This window comes from Ranitomeya variabilis, chromosome 7 (genome assembly GCF_051348905.1).
Source record: "Ranitomeya variabilis isolate aRanVar5 chromosome 7, aRanVar5.hap1, whole genome shotgun sequence".
Lineage (NCBI taxonomy): Eukaryota > Metazoa > Chordata > Amphibia > Anura > Dendrobatidae > Ranitomeya > Ranitomeya variabilis.
Window position 1 is genome coordinate 163,660,659 of NC_135238.1, and position 18,665 is coordinate 163,679,323.

Consider the following 18,665-nt stretch of genomic DNA (forward strand, 5'->3'; position numbering starts at 1 on the left):
ATAAAATTGCGCCATTTTCCGATACCCGTAGCGTCTCCATTTTTCGTGATCTGGGGTCGGGTGAGGGCTTATTTTTTGCGTGCCGAGCTGGCATTTTTAATGATAGCATTTTGGTGCAGATACGTTCTTTTGATCGCCCGTTATTGCATTTTAATGCAATGTCGTGGCGACCAAAAAAACGTAAATCTGGCGTTTCGATTTTTTTTTTCATTACGCCGTTTAGCGATCAGGTTAATGCTTTTTTTTTATTGATAGATCGGGCGATTCTGAACGCGGCGATACCAAATATGTGTAGGTTGGGGTTTTTTTTTATTGATTTATTTTGATTGGGGCGAAAGGGGGGTGATTTAAACTTTTATATTTTTTTTATTTTTTTCACATTTTTTTTAACTTTTTTTTTTTAACTTTTACCATGCTTCTATAGCCTCCATGGGAGGCTAGAAGCAGGCACAGCCCGATCGGCTCTGCTACATAACAGCGATCATCAGATCGCTGTTATGTAGCTAAAATGCAGGTGTGCTGTGAGCGCCGACCACAGGGGGGCGCTCACAGCCACCGGCGATCAGTAACCATAGAGGTCTCCAGGACCTCTATGGTTACAATATACAAGCATCGCCGACCTCCGATCATGTGACGGGGGTCGGCGATGCGCTCATATCCAGCCGCACGGCCGGATGCGGTAGTTAAATGCCGCTGTCTGAGTTTGACAGCGGCATTTAACTAGTTAATAGCGGCGGGTGATCGCGATTTCACCCGCCGCTATTGCGCGCACATGTCAGCTGTAAAAAACAGCTGACATGTCGCGACTTTGATGTGCGCTCACCGCCGGAGCGCACATCAAAGCGGGGGTCCCGACATGTGACGTACTATTCCGTCACATGTCGGGAAGGGGTTAAAAATGGCCATGCTGGCGATGGGGGTATATGGGGGTTTTGAGGGTCTTGAATGTGTCAACATAATCCCAGAGCAAGTCTAATGAGATTTGGAAGCCCAACTAAAAAAAATATATATACACTCACCGGCCACTTTATTAGGTACACCATGCTAGTAACGGGTTGGACCCCTTTTGCCTTCAGAACTGCCTCAATTCTTCGTGGCATAGATTCAACAAGGTGCTGGAAGCATTCCTCAGAGATTTTGGTCCATATTGACATGATGGCATCACACAGTTGCCGCAGATTTGTCGGCTGCACATCCCAAAGATGCTCCATACAAGGCAGGATGGATCCATGCTTTCATGTTGTTTACGCCAAATTCTGACCCTACCATCCGAATGTCGCAGCAGAAATCGAGACTCATCAGACCAAGCAACGTTTTTCCAATCTTCTACTGTCCAATTTCGATGAGCTTGTACAAATTGTAGCCTCAGTTTCCTGTTCTTAGCTGAAAGGAGTGGTACCCGGTGTGGTCTTCTGCTGCTGTAGCCCATCTGCCTCAAAGTTCGACGCACTGTGCGTTCAGAGATGCTCTTAGGCCTACCTTGGTTGTAACGGGTGGCGATTTGAGTCACTGTTGCCTTTCTATCAGCTCGAACCAGTCTGCCCATTCTCCTCTGACCTCTGGCATCAACAAGGCATTTCCGCCCACAGAACTGCCGCTCACTGGATTTTTTTTCTTTTTCGGACCATTCTCTGTAAACCCTAGAGATGGTTGTGCGTGAAAATCCCAGTAGATCAGCAGTTTCTGAAATACTCAGACCAGCCCTTCTGGCACCAACAACCATGCCACGTTCAAAGGCACTCAAATCCCCTTTCTTCCCCATACTGATGCTCGGTTTGAACTGAGGAGATTGTCTTGACCATGTCTACATGCCTAAATGCACTGAGTTGCCGCCATGTGATTGGCTGATTAGAAATTAAGTGTTAACAAGAAGTTGGACAGGTGTACCTAATAAAGTGGCCGGTGAGTGTATATCACATAAAAGACAATAAAATGGTGGTTATCTAGACATTATAATAGTGGTTATCTAGACATAGTTTGTAGATGTTAAACTTTGCAATAAAAAAGTATTATTACATTTCTAAATATACATTTGATGATTCGATATACCCGCCAAGAATTCTTCATATTCAATCACGGGGATATTTCGGCTCAGACTGTCCATATCGAAGAATTCAGCCCAAGGAATCCGCACTTGATGTATGTCAGGACTCTGCCAGTGATAGAGACGACCCCACGGGGGTAAGACCAGGACCCAGTCTGAGCTCCTCTGTAAAGTCTTAAGGAGGGAAGCCATGCGAATATACACATCTCTGCGCAGGTTAAATCCTTCTGGGGGGTTCACGTCGTACAGCAGGTATCTAAGAGAAGAGCAATCACTTTACTTTACAGCTTAGGTATAAAATAACCAACTGAAACACTAAGAAAATGTCAGGCTCTTACTTGTCTGCACCATGTGGCCATGATGGAAGATATCACAGTGTGACTCCAAAGTGAAGAGAAAACTGAGCAATTCATTGCACCTCTGCTAAGGTTTTAATAGAACCTGTCACCATGCTTTTGCCACCTCATCTGAGGGCAGCATGATGTAGGGACAGCGACCCTGATTCCAGAGATGTGTCACTTACCAGGCTGCTTGATGCAGTTTTGATAAAATCTCTGTTTTCTCAAACTGATCTAGCAGTTCTCTGAATGCTGAGCTCTGTACAGCCCCACCCAATCCACTGATTGGCAGCTTTCTGTGTACACTGTGCATAGGCAGAAAACTGTCAATCAGTGGTGAAGGCAGGGTTATACAGAGCTCAGGAATATGGACGACTACATGGCAGCAGGTTTATTAGTCCTCTAGGATCATCATTTATGATCATCTATTACACCAGGGATCTGCTGTGGAGAACACCTCTCGCTCAGGGGAACCTGACATCTTAGAGTTAAACTGAGTGCAGTGATTTCAGTGGCCTCCGGATAACGCTACAATTCCCCATTTGTGACCATGTAGGAGAATGTAATGTCACTGATCGCTGGGATTCTAGCAGCCGGACGTCATGATTGGCTATTGTCAGGGGATTCAGAAACAAAAGGGAAGTGTTCAGAGTGGATGGTCTCCAGTATTCCCCTTCTAGCCACGTTAATAATCTCCAGTGAAATCAATGCTGATCTCATATGGAATACATTGTGTCTGGCAGTGTTATGTGGGATCAGAGAGATTTTCAATAGCCAAGATCTGATTTTTATGCCTCACTGTGTAAATACAGTGGCATGTAAAAGTTTGGGCACCTCTGAGCAAAAGTACCGTTATTGGGAACAGATAAGCAAGTTGGAGATTAAATGATCTCTAAAAGGCCTAAAGTTACAGATGACACATTTCCTTTGTATTTTAGGAGAAAAAATATATATAGTCTTTTTTTTTACATTTTAAAAAATACAGAAAGGAAAATGCGCCGACGCAAAGAGATTTGAGGGTATGTGCACATGTTGCTCGGATTTTTCCGTACTGATTTTCGGAAATCCGCACTGCGGATTTACTGCGGAATTACAGCGGTTCTTGTGCGGATTCCACCTGCTTTTTTATACCTGCGGATTCCTATTATGAAGCAGGTGTAAACCGCTGCAGAATCCACACAAAAAAAATTGATGTGCACTGCGGATTTTGTTTTCCATAGGTTTACATGGTACTGTAAACACATGGAAAACAACTGTGAATCTGCAGCGGCCAATCCGCTGCGGACCCGCAGCAAAATCCGCAACGTGTGCACATAGCCTGAGTGTTCAGATAACTTTGTCCAAGGCATCAGACCTTAATTAGCCTGTTAGGGTTATGGCTTCTTCTTTATCATCGTTAGGAAGCCATGTGATGCTAATTCCCAACTTTATAAGAACCCAGCCTCCTCCAACCTGGTGCCAAAAAACAGCAGTGAATTGAGAAAAGCCCAGACGATTTCAAGTATGGAAATCAGCTGCATGTGGTCACAGGAATATTTGCACACACTGGAAATCATCACAGAATACAAATCTGGCAGTCTGCAGTCTAAGGCCATGTGCACACGTTGCGGATTGGCCGCTGCAGATTCGCAGCAGTTTTCCATCAGGTTTACAGTACCATGTAAACCTATGGAAAACCAAATGCGCGGTGCACATGGTGCGGAAAATACAGTACGGAAACGCTGCATTGTATTTTCCACAGCATGTCAATTCTTTGTGCGGATTCCGCAGAGTTTTACACCTGCTCCTCAATAGGAATCCATAGGTGTAAAACCGCAGGTGAAATCTGCACAAAAAATGCAGGAAATCCGTGGGTAATACGCAGCTAAAACGCAGGGCGTTTTACCTGCGGATTTTTCAAAAACAGTCTGCACAAGAATCTGCAACGGGGGTACATATCCATAGAGTGACTGCAGACTTCTGTCCCAAACCTGGACAACCCTTTTAACCTTCCATGACGTGTATATATACATATCATGGGGTGGATCAGGCTGACAAGCTGTGCATGCTCCACACAGGACAGGTGCTAGCTGTGTCATACAGCTGCCGCTAAGAGCAGTGAATGGAGATAGCTCCTGCTTAAATTCTTAAACCTCTTGTCCACGTTCAGGATTGCATCAGGATTTGGTCAGGATTTGATGCAGGTAAAATCCTGACCAAAGCTGCACCTGAGGTCACTGGCAGGTCACCTGCAGTGTTCTTGCGTGTTTTGCTCATTGTAAGGACATGCTGCGTTCGTAAAAGACGAGCCACATGTCCGTTTCCGTGGGTATGCCGCATGCGTCTTTTAATGCATATTAGAAGGGATTTCATGAAATCCCCTCCACTATGCTGTAAGGCTATGTGCACACGTTCAGGATTTCTTGCAGAAAATTCCTGAGAATTCCGGACATTTTCTGCAAGAAATCCGCAAGAAAACCGCATGCGTTTTTGCCGCGGTTTTGCCGCGGTTTTTTCCGGACACTTCCCAATGCATTTTGGAGTGGGAAATCCGCAAAAAACCCGCAAAAAGATAGAGCATGTCCGGATTTTGTGCTGTATGCGTTTTTTTTGCGGAAAAAAACGCATCATGTGCACAAAACATGCGGAATTCATTAAAAATGAGAGGATGCATAATGTATGCAGATTATTTGCGGTTTTATAGTGTTTTTATAGGGAAAAAACGCGAAAAAAATGCGAATAATCTGCAACGTGTGAACACAGCCTAACATCTGGACGCTGCGGGTTTGACGCTGCGGCTCTGCGCAGCGTCAAACACGCAGTGTTTCCTGAACATGGAAACATACCCTAAAAGGGAACCAGACAGGTCGCCCATGTCCTCAACTCACCAGCATTTGTGGATTCCTTCATAAACATCCAACCTAATAAGCCCTTTATAGTGTTTATTTATTTTAGTCACCTATATACCGCCATTAATTCCACAGCGGTTTACAGATAATATTTTATTTATATAGCGTCAACATATTCTGCAGCACTTTACAATATAGATATTGTTATCACTGTCCCCATTGGGGCTCACAATCTAGATTCCCTATCAGTATGTCTGTGGAGTGTGGGAGGAAACCGGAGAACCCGGAGGAATAGCCGGATTACTTACGGTAATGCTCTTTTAATGAGTCCATGACAGCACCCACTGGAGAGATAGGGATCCGCCCCAAGGAACAGGAAACCTACAGAGACATAAAAGGGGGCGGTCCCCCTCTCCTCCTCAGTTTAATTTCAGAGTACCCGGAGGACCGCCAGTGTTAGTCAACCATTACAATGTATCATCAGAATATAAACTTCATAGAAGTAATTACATTGGCTTTTATTAGGGAGGGATGTGACTGGGTGCTGTCATGGACTCATTAAAAGAGCATTACCGTAAGTAATCCGGCTATTTACCCTTCGCCATGACAGCACCCACTGGAGAGATTTCCAGAGACCAACACCTAGGGGGGGACCACCGTGCTGAGGATAGTCCTGCCAAAGTGTAGGTCAGAGTCGGAAGACAGGTCAAGCCTGTAGTGATTATAGAAAGTGGAAGGAGCCAACCAAGTTGCAGCCTTACATATATCCTCGATTGGCACGTTCCCTTTTTCGGCCCAGGAAGAAGCCATGGCTCTGGTGGAATGTGCTTTGATACCCTCCGGAGGTTCTTCATTTTTCATGGAATAGGCCAACCGGATAGCGTCTCTTATCCACCTGGATAATGTTGCTCTTGTGACTCCATATCCTTTCTTTTTGCCCTGGAAGGATATGAACAGATCCCTACTCTGCCTCCAACTACTAGTTTTCTCAATATATTGCAAAACTACTCTCCTGACGTCTAGAGTATGAAATTTTTGTTCTTCAGGAGTAGAGGGGTCTTTAAAGAAGGTAGGAAGATGTATCTCCTGTGACCTGTGGAACTTCCCTGCTACCTTAGGAAGGTATAGGGGGTCCGGTTTTAAGATTAGTCTGTCATGAAATGTGAGAAGGTAAGGTTGATCTATCGACAAGGCCTGAATGTCGCTGACTCTTCTAGCCGATGTTAAGGCTACCAAGAAGGCTGTTTTTAACGACAAGTGTTTCAAAGATGCTGTGTCTATAGGCTCAAAACGGAGATTCTGTTAGAGAGTCTAAGACTAGATTTAGATCCCAAGGAGCTACCCTAGGTATGTGGACAGGAGTAACTCGTTCACAGGCCGTGATGAAGCGGGATACCCATTTATTACCAGCAATATTATGGCCATAGAGGGCACCCAGAGCGGACACATGGACCTTTAGTGTATTAACCGACAGACCTAACTCTTTCCCTTTCTGTAGAAATTCTAGTATAGATTTTATTGGGACTTCAGAGGGGTTTGAACTAGTATGGAACTGAAGAAACTTTTTCCATATTTTGGTGTAAATTTTTGTTGTAGATGGTTTCCTGCTAAGCAGGAGTGTATCAATTAGGCCTTTTGAAACCCCCCTGGAATTTAATATCTGCCTTTTAAATTCCAGGCCGTCAGGTGGAGGCTGTCCACCTGAGGGTGGAAGAAAGGTCCCTGAGAGAGAAGGTTTGGGATTGAGGGAAGGACCCAAGGATCCGTCACCGACATTGACCGCAGGCACGAGAACCATGGTCTCTTGGGCCAGAATGGTGCTATCAGTATTATCCTGGCCTGCTCTTCCCTGATCTTTCGTATTACTTGTGGAAGCAGAATTATCGGAGGGAAAGCATACGCTAGTTTGAATTGCCAGGGTGTTTGAAGAGCATCTAGAATGTCCGGGTGATCTGCACGGGACCGAGATGCGAATTTCTGGACTTGTTTGTTCTGTTCTGTAGCGAACAGGTCTATTTGGGGCTTGCCCCATAACAATGTTATTTTGTGGAAAATGTGAGGATTGAGACACCATTCTCCTTGATGAAGAGTGTGTCGACTTAGAAAGTCTGCTTGTTGAATGTTCTCTCCTTTGATGTGGACTGCCGAGAGGGACAACAGATGCTTTTCGGCCAGGATTAAGGTACTGTTTGCAGAAGACATTAGAGCGTCTGATCTTGTGCCGCCTTGTTTGTTTAAATACGCCACTGTCGTAGTGTTGTCTGAACAGATTCTGACGTGGCTTCCTCGTAACTGTGGGAGAAATTGACGCAGTGCATAGTTTACCGCATTCAATTCTTTCAGGTTTGATGAATATAAATCCTCATTTTTATCCCAGATTCCCTGGCAGAATCTATCTCCCATGTGTTACATCCTCCGCTACGCTCCAGCGTCCTCGTTCCATCGCTCCAGCGTCCCGGTCTGCACGCTCCAGCGTCGCCGTTTCCACCGCTCCAGCGTCCCGGTCTGCACGCTCCTCTGCAGGTGTTCTTTCTCTGCGCAGGCGCTCTAGCTTCCCTGTAGCTCGCAGGCCCAGCGTCTCTGTTACCTCCTCCTGAAGTCACATGTTCTTTCCATCCAATCCTGTTCCTGCTCCTCCTATAAAAGGTAGTTCTTCCTGCTTCCTGGTGCCTGATTGTTTTAGCACGTTTGCTATTACGTTTGGCCCTTCGTATTCCCTGCTCAAGTACCTGCACTCTGTGCCTTACCGTGCTACCTTCCGGTTCTCTCTGGTTCACTCCGTTTCCTCCTTGTTGTTACCTGCAGTCCCCGTTCTTCTTTTCCTGTAGTTTTCCTATGGTCTTTGTTTTGTTTTCCTTCCCTCAGCTCAGCTCCATTCCTGCCTCCCAGCCCTCCGGGCTCTCTAGCTGCTTCCCGTATTTTTCCTCAGTATCCTGCCTTCGTTTATCTCCCTTCCTGGAGCCGTCCCTACTGGTATCTCACCGTGGGTAAGTGACCTCTGGGCTTGCTCCTTGCGGTCCCTGTATAGGGGTCGTTATCTCCTAGGTCGCTCGCCCAGGGGTAGGGCTCCCCACGGTCCAGAGGGTCCACTCTTGTCTCTCCTAGTTCGCTATAGTACAATCAGGCCATGGACCCCGCGGGTACCCCTCGGCCCAGAAAGAGCTAGCCCATTTGCGTGAAAACCAACGGTGCATAATGGCTTTTATGAAGTCTATGGAGTCCCGCCTTACCTCGATACAGACTTCAGACCCAGTTAACGCTGCCCAGTTAGCTAGTCTCCAACAAGAGCTTGCCCAGCAACGCGATACCCAATCCCGCATGCTGAGTTATATGGCCTCTATTGATGACCGTTTGTTTAATCTCCAGTCTGCCCCAGCTGTGGTCACACAAGCCTCTTCCCTTGACTCCAGTCCTCCGTCTACCGCTCACCCTCCCCCTCGTTTGGGTAAACCTCCCAGGTACTCTGGCGATCCAAAACTTTGCATGGGTTTTTTAAATCAATGCCGCCTCCACTTTGAGCTTCTCCCACTTCAGTATCCATCAGATCGGGCGAGAGTGGCGTTCATAGTGTCTCATCTTGAGGGGGAGGCATTAGCTTGGGTGAACCCCTTATGGGAGCGTGACGATCCCGTTGTCAGCCACCTGGAGGACTTTCTTGAGACGTTTCGGAAAGTTTTCGATGAGCCCGGACGTTTAGCCTCTACGACCGAGTCTCTCTTTAATCTGCGTCAGGGTTCTTCTTCCGTTGGACAATATGCCATCCGCTTTCGTACTTTGGCCTCGGAGTTAGGGTGGAACAATGAGGCTCTTGTGGGTGCTTTCTGGCGAGGCCTGTCCAGCCGTATTAAAGACGAGCTCGCCGGTCGTGACACTCCAACTACCCTGGAGGACCTTATCTCTCTCGCCACTCGGATCGACCTCCGCTTCCAGGAGCGTTCGCGGGAGTCTGCTAGAGAGAGGAGATCTATGCCTGTCTCCGCTACCTTCCGTCAGTCTAGTATTTCTCGTGCTCCCGTTTCTGTTCCCTCTACTGTTCCAACCTCTGAACCTATGCAAGTGGATCAAGTTAAAATGGCGGAACAACGCCGCAAAGAGAGACGCACCCAGGGCCTCTGCTTCTATTGTGGTATTGCAACCCATTTACTCCGCAGTTGCCCTGACAGACCGGAAAACTCTTCCGCCTAGGACAGGTAAGAGAGGCCTCCCTAGGTGCCCGCGTTTCCTCTCAACCTTTGACTCTTTCCATTCTTTTTTTCTCTAACCAGCATCAATCTTCCGAGGTGGCGTATGTGGATTCTGGAGCGGCAGGCAATTTTATCAGTCTTGAGGCGGTTCGGAGGCTTCGCGTACCAGTAATCTCTTTGGACACCCCCCGTCTAATCGCCTCTGTGGATGGAAGACCTTTACAAGATGCAATTTCCCTCGTCACTGAAGAGGTGGAGATACAAATTGGGGCCCTTCATCGCGAGAAGATCGCTTTTTATGTTCTGCCTAACCTTTCCTACGCCTTCCTGCTGGGTCTCCCTTGGCTTCGACTACATGAGCCCACACTGAATTGGCGCACTGGAGATGTACTTCGGTGGGGTCCTTCGTGCCATGATCGTTGCCTTCGGTCTGTATGTCCGGTTTCTCGTACCCAGCCTGCTGAAGTTCCTGACGGGTTACCTTCTCCTTACTGGTCTTACGCTGACGTCTTCAACAAGCGAGAGGCTGAGAATCTTCCTCCCCATCGTTCTTACGATTGTCCTGTGGAGCTTCTTCCCGGCCGTTCTCCACCTAGGGGAAGGATTTACCCGCTTTCTGCAGCTGAGACCAAATCTATGTCTGAGTACATACAAGAGAACCTAGCTAAAGGATTCATCCGGAAATCCTCCTCCCCTGCTGGAGCAGGGTTCTTCTTTGTGAAGAAGAAGGACGGTTCCTTAAGACCTTGTATAGACTATCGGGGTTTGAACAGCATCACGATTAAGAATCGGTATCCTCTGCCCCTTATACCGGAGCTCTTCGATCGCCTCCGTGGCGCTCGTATTTTTACTAAGTTGGATTTACGAGGCGCTTACAATTTGGTCCGGATCCGCTCTGGTGATGAGTGGAAAACAGCTTTTAACACCCGGGATGGACACTACGAGTATTTAGTCATGCCTTTCGGTCTCTGCAACGCTCCTGCGGTTTTCCAAGAGTTCGTTAACGATGTGTTCCGGGATCTTCTGTACTCTTGTGTTTTGGTTTATTTGGATGATATCCTTATTTTTTCTTCTGATCTTCCGTCACATCGCAGGAGTGTCCGCGAGGTCTTGCAACGCCTAAGAGAAAACCACTTGTATGCCAAGATAGAGAAGTGCTTGTTTGAGCAAACCTCACTACCTTTCCTTGGTTACATTGTCTCTGACTCCGGCCTTAAGATGGACCCTGAGAAGGTGAATGCCATTATTAACTGGCCACGGCCCTGCGGAGTGAAAGCCATTCAACGCTTCATCGGATTCGCTAATTACTACAGGCAATTCATCCCACATTTCTCCTCCATGATTCGTCCTCTCTCTTCTCTCACTCGCAAAGGTTCCTGCTCCAAGGATTGGTCTCCTGAGGCCGAGAAGTCCTTTGTCCTTCTCAAGAGATCTTTTTCTTCTGCCCCAGTCTTGCATCACCCGGAGGTGAACAAGCCTTTTATTCTGGAAGTTGACGCCTCCTCTACCGGAGCTGGAGCTGTGCTCTCACAAAAGACTCCTGAGGGTCTAACGGCACCGTGCGGCTTCTTCTCAAAAGCCTTTTCACCCTCTGAACGAAATTACACAATTGGAGATCGAGAATTGCTGGCCATCAAATTGGCTCTAGGCGAGTGGAGATATCTACTGGAGGGCTCGGTGCACCCGTTTGTAATCTTCTCCGATCACAAGAATCTTACTTACCTACAGACTGCGCAAAGATTGAATCCACGTCAAGCTAGATGGTCCTTGTTCTTTGCTCGCTTTGAGTTCGAACTTCGTTTTCGGCCCGGCAACAAAAACATAAGAGCTGACGCCCTGTCCAGGTCCTTCCAATCGTCAGATATCGTAGAGGAGCCAGCTTACATCATTGACCCTACTAAGATGGTCACCGTAGCCCCTTTACGGATGTTCCAACCTCCTCCGGGCAAAACTCTTGTCTTGGATGAAGACACTAAGAGGGTCTTATCTTGGGGCCATTCTTCCAAATTGGCTGGTCATGCCGGTACTAGAAAGACTTTTCTTCTCATTTCGCGTTACTATTGGTGGCCTACTTTACGTCAAGACGTAAAGGACTTCGTAGCCTCTTGTCCTTCTTGTGCTAGAAACAAGGTACCCAGGCGACTACCGCATGGAAATCTCCTTCCTCTTCCTGTTCCATCCGCACCTTGGCAACACATCGCAATGGACTTCATCACCGATCTACCTTGCTCTTCCGCCTGCACGGTCATCCTCGTCGTTGTGGACAGATTCTCTAAGATGGCTCACTTCATTCCATTATCCGGTTTACCTTCAGCTCCTGAGTTGGCTAACATTTTTATTCTTAACATCTTCAAATTCCATGGTCTTCCTCAGCACATCGTGTCAGACAGAGGGGTTCAATTTACTTCCCGCTTTTGGAGAGCTTTGTGCAAACTTTTAAAGGTGAATCTGGACTTCTCTTCCTCGTATCACCCTCAAACTAACGGTCAAGCAGAACGTACCAACCAAACCTTGGCTGCTTATCTTCGGCATTTTTCTAATGCTCACCATAATGACTGGGTCGAACTACTTCCTTGGGCGGAGTTTGCCTATAACAACCATTCCAGCGAATCCTCCGCAAAGTCTCCATTTTTTGTTGTTTTTGGACGGCATCCAAGTGTTCCCCTACCGGTTTCTCCTGCCTCTGGTGTTCCAGCTGCTGACTCTACGGCTCTCAACTTTTCTTCCATCTGGAGCGAGGTCAAAGGGACCTTAAATCTAGCTTCTTCTAGAATGAAGAGACAAGCAGACAAGAGGCGTTTAGATTCTCCTCCTTTTTCTCCTGGTGACAAAGTTTGGCTTTCTTCAAAATTCATCAGACTCAAGATTCCTTCCTACAAGCTTGGTCCACGGTTCATCGGTCCTTTTGAGATTCTACGTCGAGTCAACGATGTCGCCTACAAGCTGAAATTGCCTGCTTCGCTCCGTATACCCAATACGTTTCATGTCTCTCTTCTCAAACCAGCCGTCTTTAACCGTTTTCATTCTCCCTCTTGTTCCTCTTCTCAACCTGCCAGCACGGACAACATTTTTGAGGTTAAGGACATTTTGGCTGTTAAAAAGGTTCGGGGAAGAGAGTTTTTTCTGGTGGACTGGAAGGGTTTTGGTCCGGAGGAGAGGTCCTGGGAGCCCTTGGAGAACATTGATGCTCCTCGTATTCTCAATAGGTTTTTTGCTACTCTTCGTAAAGGGGGGTGTAAGAAGGGGGGTACTGTTACATCCTCCGCTACGCTCCAGCGTCCTCGTTCCATCGCTCCAGCGTCCCGGTCTGCACGCTCCAGCGTCGCCGTTTCCACCGCTCCAGCGTCCCGGTCTGCACGCTCCTCTGCAGGTGTTCTTTCTCTGCGCAGGCGCTCTAGCTTCCCTGTAGCTCGCAGGCCCAGCGTCTCTGTTACCTCCTCCTGAAGTCACATGTTCTTTCCATCCAATCCTGTTCCTGCTCCTCCTATAAAAGGTAGTTCTTCCTGCTTCCTGGTGCCTGATTGTTTTAGCACGTTTGCTATTACGTTTGGCCCTTCGTATTCCCTGCTCAAGTACCTGCACTCTGTGCCTTACCGTGCTACCTTCCGGTTCTCTCTGGTTCACTCCGTTTCCTCCTTGTTGTTACCTGCAGTCCCCGTTCTTCTTTTCCTGTAGTTTTCCTATGGTCTTTGTTTTGTTTTCCTTCCCTCAGCTCAGCTCCATTCCTGCCTCCCAGCCCTCCGGGCTCTCTAGCTGCTTCCCGTATTTTTCCTCAGTATCCTGCCTTCGTTTATCTCTCTTCCTGGAGCCGTCCCTACTGGTATCTCACCGTGGGTAAGTGACCTCTGGGCTTGCTCCTTGCGGTCCCTGTATAGGGGTCGTTATCTCCTAGGTCGCTCGCCCAGGGGTAGGGCTCCCCACGGTCCAGAGGGTCCACTCTTGTCTCTCCTAGTTCGCTATACCATGTGTGCGCCCCACCCGTGGGGACTAGCGTCCATAGTTATCGTGTGGGATGGTGATATTACCCAAGGGACACCCCCCGCTAGGTTGTTTTTATCTAGCCACCACTCTAAGGAGGATAAGACTTTCTCGGATAAAGTTATTTTTGATTCAAGGTGCCCCAGAAATTTTCTCTGTTCCCGAAGTATCTGGTGTTGCAACGTTCGGGTATGAAGTTGTGCCCACTGAACGACTGGAGTACAGGAGGAAAGGGATCCTAGCAAAGACATTCCTGCCCTCAGGGACATTTTTGGTTTGTGAATGGCCGCCACTACTTTACCCTCTATAAGAGATATTTTTTCTTGGGGGAAGTAGACATTTTTGTTTTATGGAATCTAGATTGAACCCTAAAAATGTCTGAAGAGAAAGTGGGATGAGTCTGGATTTTTTATAGTTGATGATCCAGCCCAGGTTTTCTAAGGACGAGACAGTGTCAGCTAATCGTTCCGCACACTGAAGGGACGAATTTCCTACAACTAAAAAATCATCTAAGTAGGGAATGATTAAGGTGTCTCTCTGGCGAAGGTAGGCCATTACTTCTAACATTACCTTCGTGAAGATCCTAGGTGCCGTGGAGAGACCAAAGGGCATGGCTGTATACTGGAAATGATGAATCTCCCCCTCAAGAGTTACTGCCACTCTTAAGTATTTTTGATACCTGCTATGGATAGGGAGATGGTAGTAGGCATCTTTTAAATCAATGCTGCCCATTTTACAATTTGGAAAAAGGAGCTTAATGGCCGATCTAATAGACTCCATTTTAAACGTATAATTTTTAATAAACGTATTGAGTTTTCTAAGATTTATAATTGTTCGAAATGAACCATCGGGTTTAGGGATTAAAAATAACGGAGAGTAGAACCCTCTACCCTCTTGTCCCTTTGGCACCCTAACTAAAACATTTTTAACTATGAGACTTCGAATTTCCAGTTCAAGGGCCTTCTGTTGCACTGGTGAGGAAAGGGCTGTTAAAATAAAAGAGTCATGGGGAATTTGGAGGAATTCTATCTTCATTCCTTCCTTAATAATATTTAGCACCCAGGAACTTGACGTGATTTTTCGCCATTGGGGAAAGAAAAATTTTAACCTACCCCCTACTGGGGTGTCTGGTGTTTTACAATTTATTGTCTCTACCGAAGGGGGGGCCTTTAAACATAGTGCCACCCTGTTTTCCCTCTCTTGTGGCCCATCGTGACAATCTTTCATTTTGTGTTCTTTTCCCGAACGGCCTCTTCCTAAAGGTCTTCCTATAGAAAGGAATTGAGGGGTCAGGAAAGGCTTTTTTCCTCTCCTTCGCTTTTTTGAGGATCTCGTCTAATGCTCACCCTCACATGGAATAGCACAGATCTTAGCCTTTGACTGCGTATCCCCCTTCCAGCTCTTCATCCATAACGCACGTCTGGCATTATTAATCAGACCCGCTGATCTTGCTGCAAGGCGAAGAGAGTCAGCTGAAGCATCGGCCATGAATGCTGCTGCACCTCTAATTAGTGGTATCGCATCCCGCAATTTTTGTCTGGAGACCCCCTGTTCGATCTGTTGATCCAGCTGATCAATCCAAACAAGCATGGATCTAGCTGTGCACGTGCTGGCAATTGATGGCTTAAATATGCCCGTGGAAGCTTCCCATGATCGTTTTAGTGACGATTCTGCCTTTCGATCTAGAGGATCAGAAAGTAGGCCCGCATCCTCGACTGGTAGAGCTGACTGTTTTGAAGTGGAGGCGACTGCATCGTCCACCTTAGGAATTTTAGTCCATGAAATTAACTCATCATTAAAGGGGTACTTCCTTTTGGAGGCTGACGGGAGAAAACCTCTCTGGTCCTGTTTCTCCCACTCCCTCTTTATCAGTGCCTTAACTGCAGGAATTACTGGGAATGCTCTTCTCTTCCTCTCTGCCAACCCTGCAAACATGATGTCTTGTGCAGTTTGGTCGTCTTTTGCATCCTCACAACCTATAGTATTCCTGATGGACTTTACTAGGTTGTCCACCCCATCAAGGGGAAAACAAGCTCTACCCTCAATGTCCGATTGTGTCGAGGAAGAGGATGACGCCTGCGAGGAGTCTGAGTGGATAACGCCTTCCTCCTCGGACTCAGAGCTGGATACTGCCTTTTCTTTACCGGATTTTTTAGGGGGGGGTACTGGTTTGTGAGATGGCCTGCAATTCTTCTCTAATTATGGCCCGTATATCTGTGACCGACATAGATGGACTCTGCATTGTTTCCGCTATACATTGATTGCAGAGTTTTTTGGGGTGGGAATCTGGGAGAGGCTCGTCACATAACGCACACTGTTTGTGCTTAGATTTTTGTCTCCTTTTGGCCTGGGTGAAGAAGACATTTGTGGAAAAGAGTGTCAGCTTTATAGGCAGAGGGGAATTACACTCACCCAGTGAAGCTGTACGGTACCGAAATAGGAGGTTGCGACTTTCTGGATCTTGAATCCTTGGTCTCGCTCCTGTGGCTGGCATCTGAGGACCTTTTGCTGGCTGGCTCACCTGCTGGGTCCACTGTTTTGCCTGGGGATGACATGTTGCATCGCCTGTGCGTTTGCAACTGTCCCCTTTTTATAGGCCAAGATCCGGTCAGCTTTTTTTTTTTTCGTACCCCACAGCTGTGTACCGCGCTTTCCCTCACCGCTGTGTGGGTGACCCGGAAGTGCTCACCCGCCCCAGGGCAGTATGGGGATTTTTTCACCGCTACCACGCACGCGCGGCCGCCATCTTGCCCGGCCTGCGCTATGGAGCGGTGTGCCAGCTGCCGCTGCAGCTGTGCCTCAGATCCCGGACCTCATACCTGCCGGTCCGTGTCTGGAGCTCCTTCAGGGCCGCACCTCTGCCGGGTTGCCTCGTGGAACCGAGCGGCCTCCCCGGACCAGGCGTTCCACATGCCGGCCAGACGAGGGGGGAGCCGTCTAGCGGAGTCTCCCCCAACGCTGCTTCTGGACTGCATCCCCTGCCGTTCTCGCGGAAACCGCACAGGCGGATGCTTCTAGCCCAGGTACGCTGTAGTTCGGAGAATCCAGAGATCCTGTCCCCTGGGAACAGGAAACCTAAACTGAGGAGAGGGGGACCGCCCCCTTTTATGTCTCTGTAGGTTTCCTGTTCCTTGGGGCGGATCCCTATCTCTCCAGTGGGTGCTGTCATGGCGAAGGGTAAAACCCACACTAGGGGAACATACAAACTCCTTGCAGATGTTGTCCTTGGTGGGATTTCATCCCAGGACTCCAGCGCTGAGAGACTGCAGTGCTAACCACTGAGTCACCATGAGGCTGTGTTTGACACTCTAAGAATGTTTAGAAAAAGTATTTCTAAAGTTCATTCTTAATATGCAAATTAACGTTTTGACTAATAGATGGGGCTGTAGACCAAGCTTGTTCGCTGCTTGCAGACATGTGTGGTGCACCTCCGGGGCCAGGAAGCGTACACCCAGCTTCAGAGTAGGAGTCTCATGTATGCAAGAAAGTCGCGCACGCCGCAAGCGATGACTCCGGCTGTTGTAAATCTCAGGGACATGGTAACCTGCTGAGTGGCACCAGTAGTCTGGGGAAACCAACGCCCCATCGACTAGTCAAAATGATAATTTGCATATTAACAATGGACTTTAGAAATACTTTTTCCAAAGATCTGCTAATGTGCCAAACACTATAAAGGGCTTGTTATAGGCAGGTAATTTATAAAGGAAGAAAAATGCTGGCGATTTGGGGGACCTGTCAGGTTCCCTTTAAATATTGTTAGAAATTTTTTTTAGTCATTAAAATAATGAAAAAAAAATCTACAACAAAACTATACACAATATTCCAGAAATCGCACCGTCCCAGGGAATCACCTCATCAGCTCCTTTTCACTACACTATAATTCCTGTGAAAACAGATCCCACAAAACAATGGCGGAACTGTGGATTTCCCACGTCATCCACTTGGAGGTTTTTGTTCTTCGTCCTCCAGTGCATTGTATGGTAGAATAAATGGGGCCGTCCAACCTACAACAAGTCCTCAACCCAACAAAAAGTCATGGCACCTGGAAGACGGGGATGAAAACATGAAAGTAGTCAGCGTCATTAAGGTCATTTCTGTCCTTCCACACACATCCTGCGGGGTTAGGAGTAGTCCCCTGGTCACCATGGCCGCCAGCAACCCCCCCCCCCCCCCGGTCACCATGGCCGCCAGCAACCCCCTGGTCACCTGCAACCCCCCCCCCCCCCCCCGATCACCACGGCCACCTACGACCCCCCTGGTCACTGCACCCACCTAGTCACCACGGCCACCAGCAACACCCCCTGGTCACCACGGCCACCTACGACCCCCCCTGGTCACCACGGCCACCTACGACCCCCCTGGTCACCATGGCCACCTACGACCCCCCCAGTCACCAAGCCACCTGCGACCCTCCTGGTCACCACGGCAACCTGCAACCCCCCTGGTCACCTGCGACCCCCCTCCTGGTCTCCACAACCACCTGCACCCCTCTGGTCACCAGGGCCCCGCACTGCTTCTCTGTTCCTCTATGAACCCTCACAGAAGCGCACACATATATACTCTGCAGTTCTCACTGCCAATACCTGCGGTCAGCTGCGGCAGTCACGACAGGCAGGGAGTGCACGGAGTGTCCAGGACTGAACTCTCCCTGGTGGCCACGGACCTTGGATAACAGGATGAAGAACCAAAGTCTGAAAACCTGGAGCCCGGCCTGATCCCTACCGGCCGCCATATCCAGCCAGACCGTACTTCCGCTGCCGGGACCTCGGCATTTCGTTACTATGACGACCCCCAAAATCAGGCTGCTCTCCAGCTCATAGCTGTGTTATTGTAGAGAGGTCACGTGGAGGAGGAGCGGGGAGACGCGGCGCTGTACTGGGAGGGGCGGGAGTGTGGACCTGCCCTCTGTGTGGGGGGTACGCTTGGTCCTGGGAGGGCAGGGCTCTATAAAGGGCGGACATGTGTGAGGGGGCAATTGGTAGGGGGGTCTGAGGCTGATGTGTGTATATAGAAAAGTCACTGAATGAGAAAACAGCTGACCGCACCATCCAATTTCAGGCTTTGTGAACCCACCGGCTGTCAGCAAACACTGGCCAGCTGATCTCGGGTGCTGAGCCCAGAAGAGAAGGAAGAAGTGGCAGCACTCACCGATCTTCAAAGCTGATGAATCTTTAGTGCATAAAAATCTTCACGGCTCGGGGGTGCATATACAACGGAGTGTATATGCACCCCCTATACAACGGAGTGTATATGCACCCCCTATACAACGGAGTGTATATGCACCCCCCTATAC

General features: G+C 48.3%; 1 protein-coding gene across 3 annotated transcripts in view; it reads right to left on the minus strand.

Annotated features, from left to right (window-relative positions):
* POFUT2 (protein O-fucosyltransferase 2) overlaps window positions 1-18,319 on the minus strand; it is a 30,846-nt gene extending 12,527 nt beyond the window's left edge. Inside the window, exons 1-2 of one of the 3 annotated variants that reach the window (XM_077272164.1) lie at window positions 17,956-18,319; window positions 2,050-2,300 (exon numbers count right to left, since the gene is read on the minus strand). In XM_077272164.1, the coding sequence (XP_077128279.1) occupies window positions 2,050-2,300; window positions 17,956-18,104 (400 nt within the window). In that variant the 5' untranslated portion in view covers window positions 18,105-18,319. Of the gene's footprint in view, window positions 1-2,049; window positions 2,301-17,223; window positions 17,389-17,955 lie in introns of those variants that run through there. The other 2 variants (XM_077272165.1, XM_077272166.1) reach the window with 2 other exon arrangements.
* Window positions 18,320-18,665: the final 346 nt, after the last annotated feature.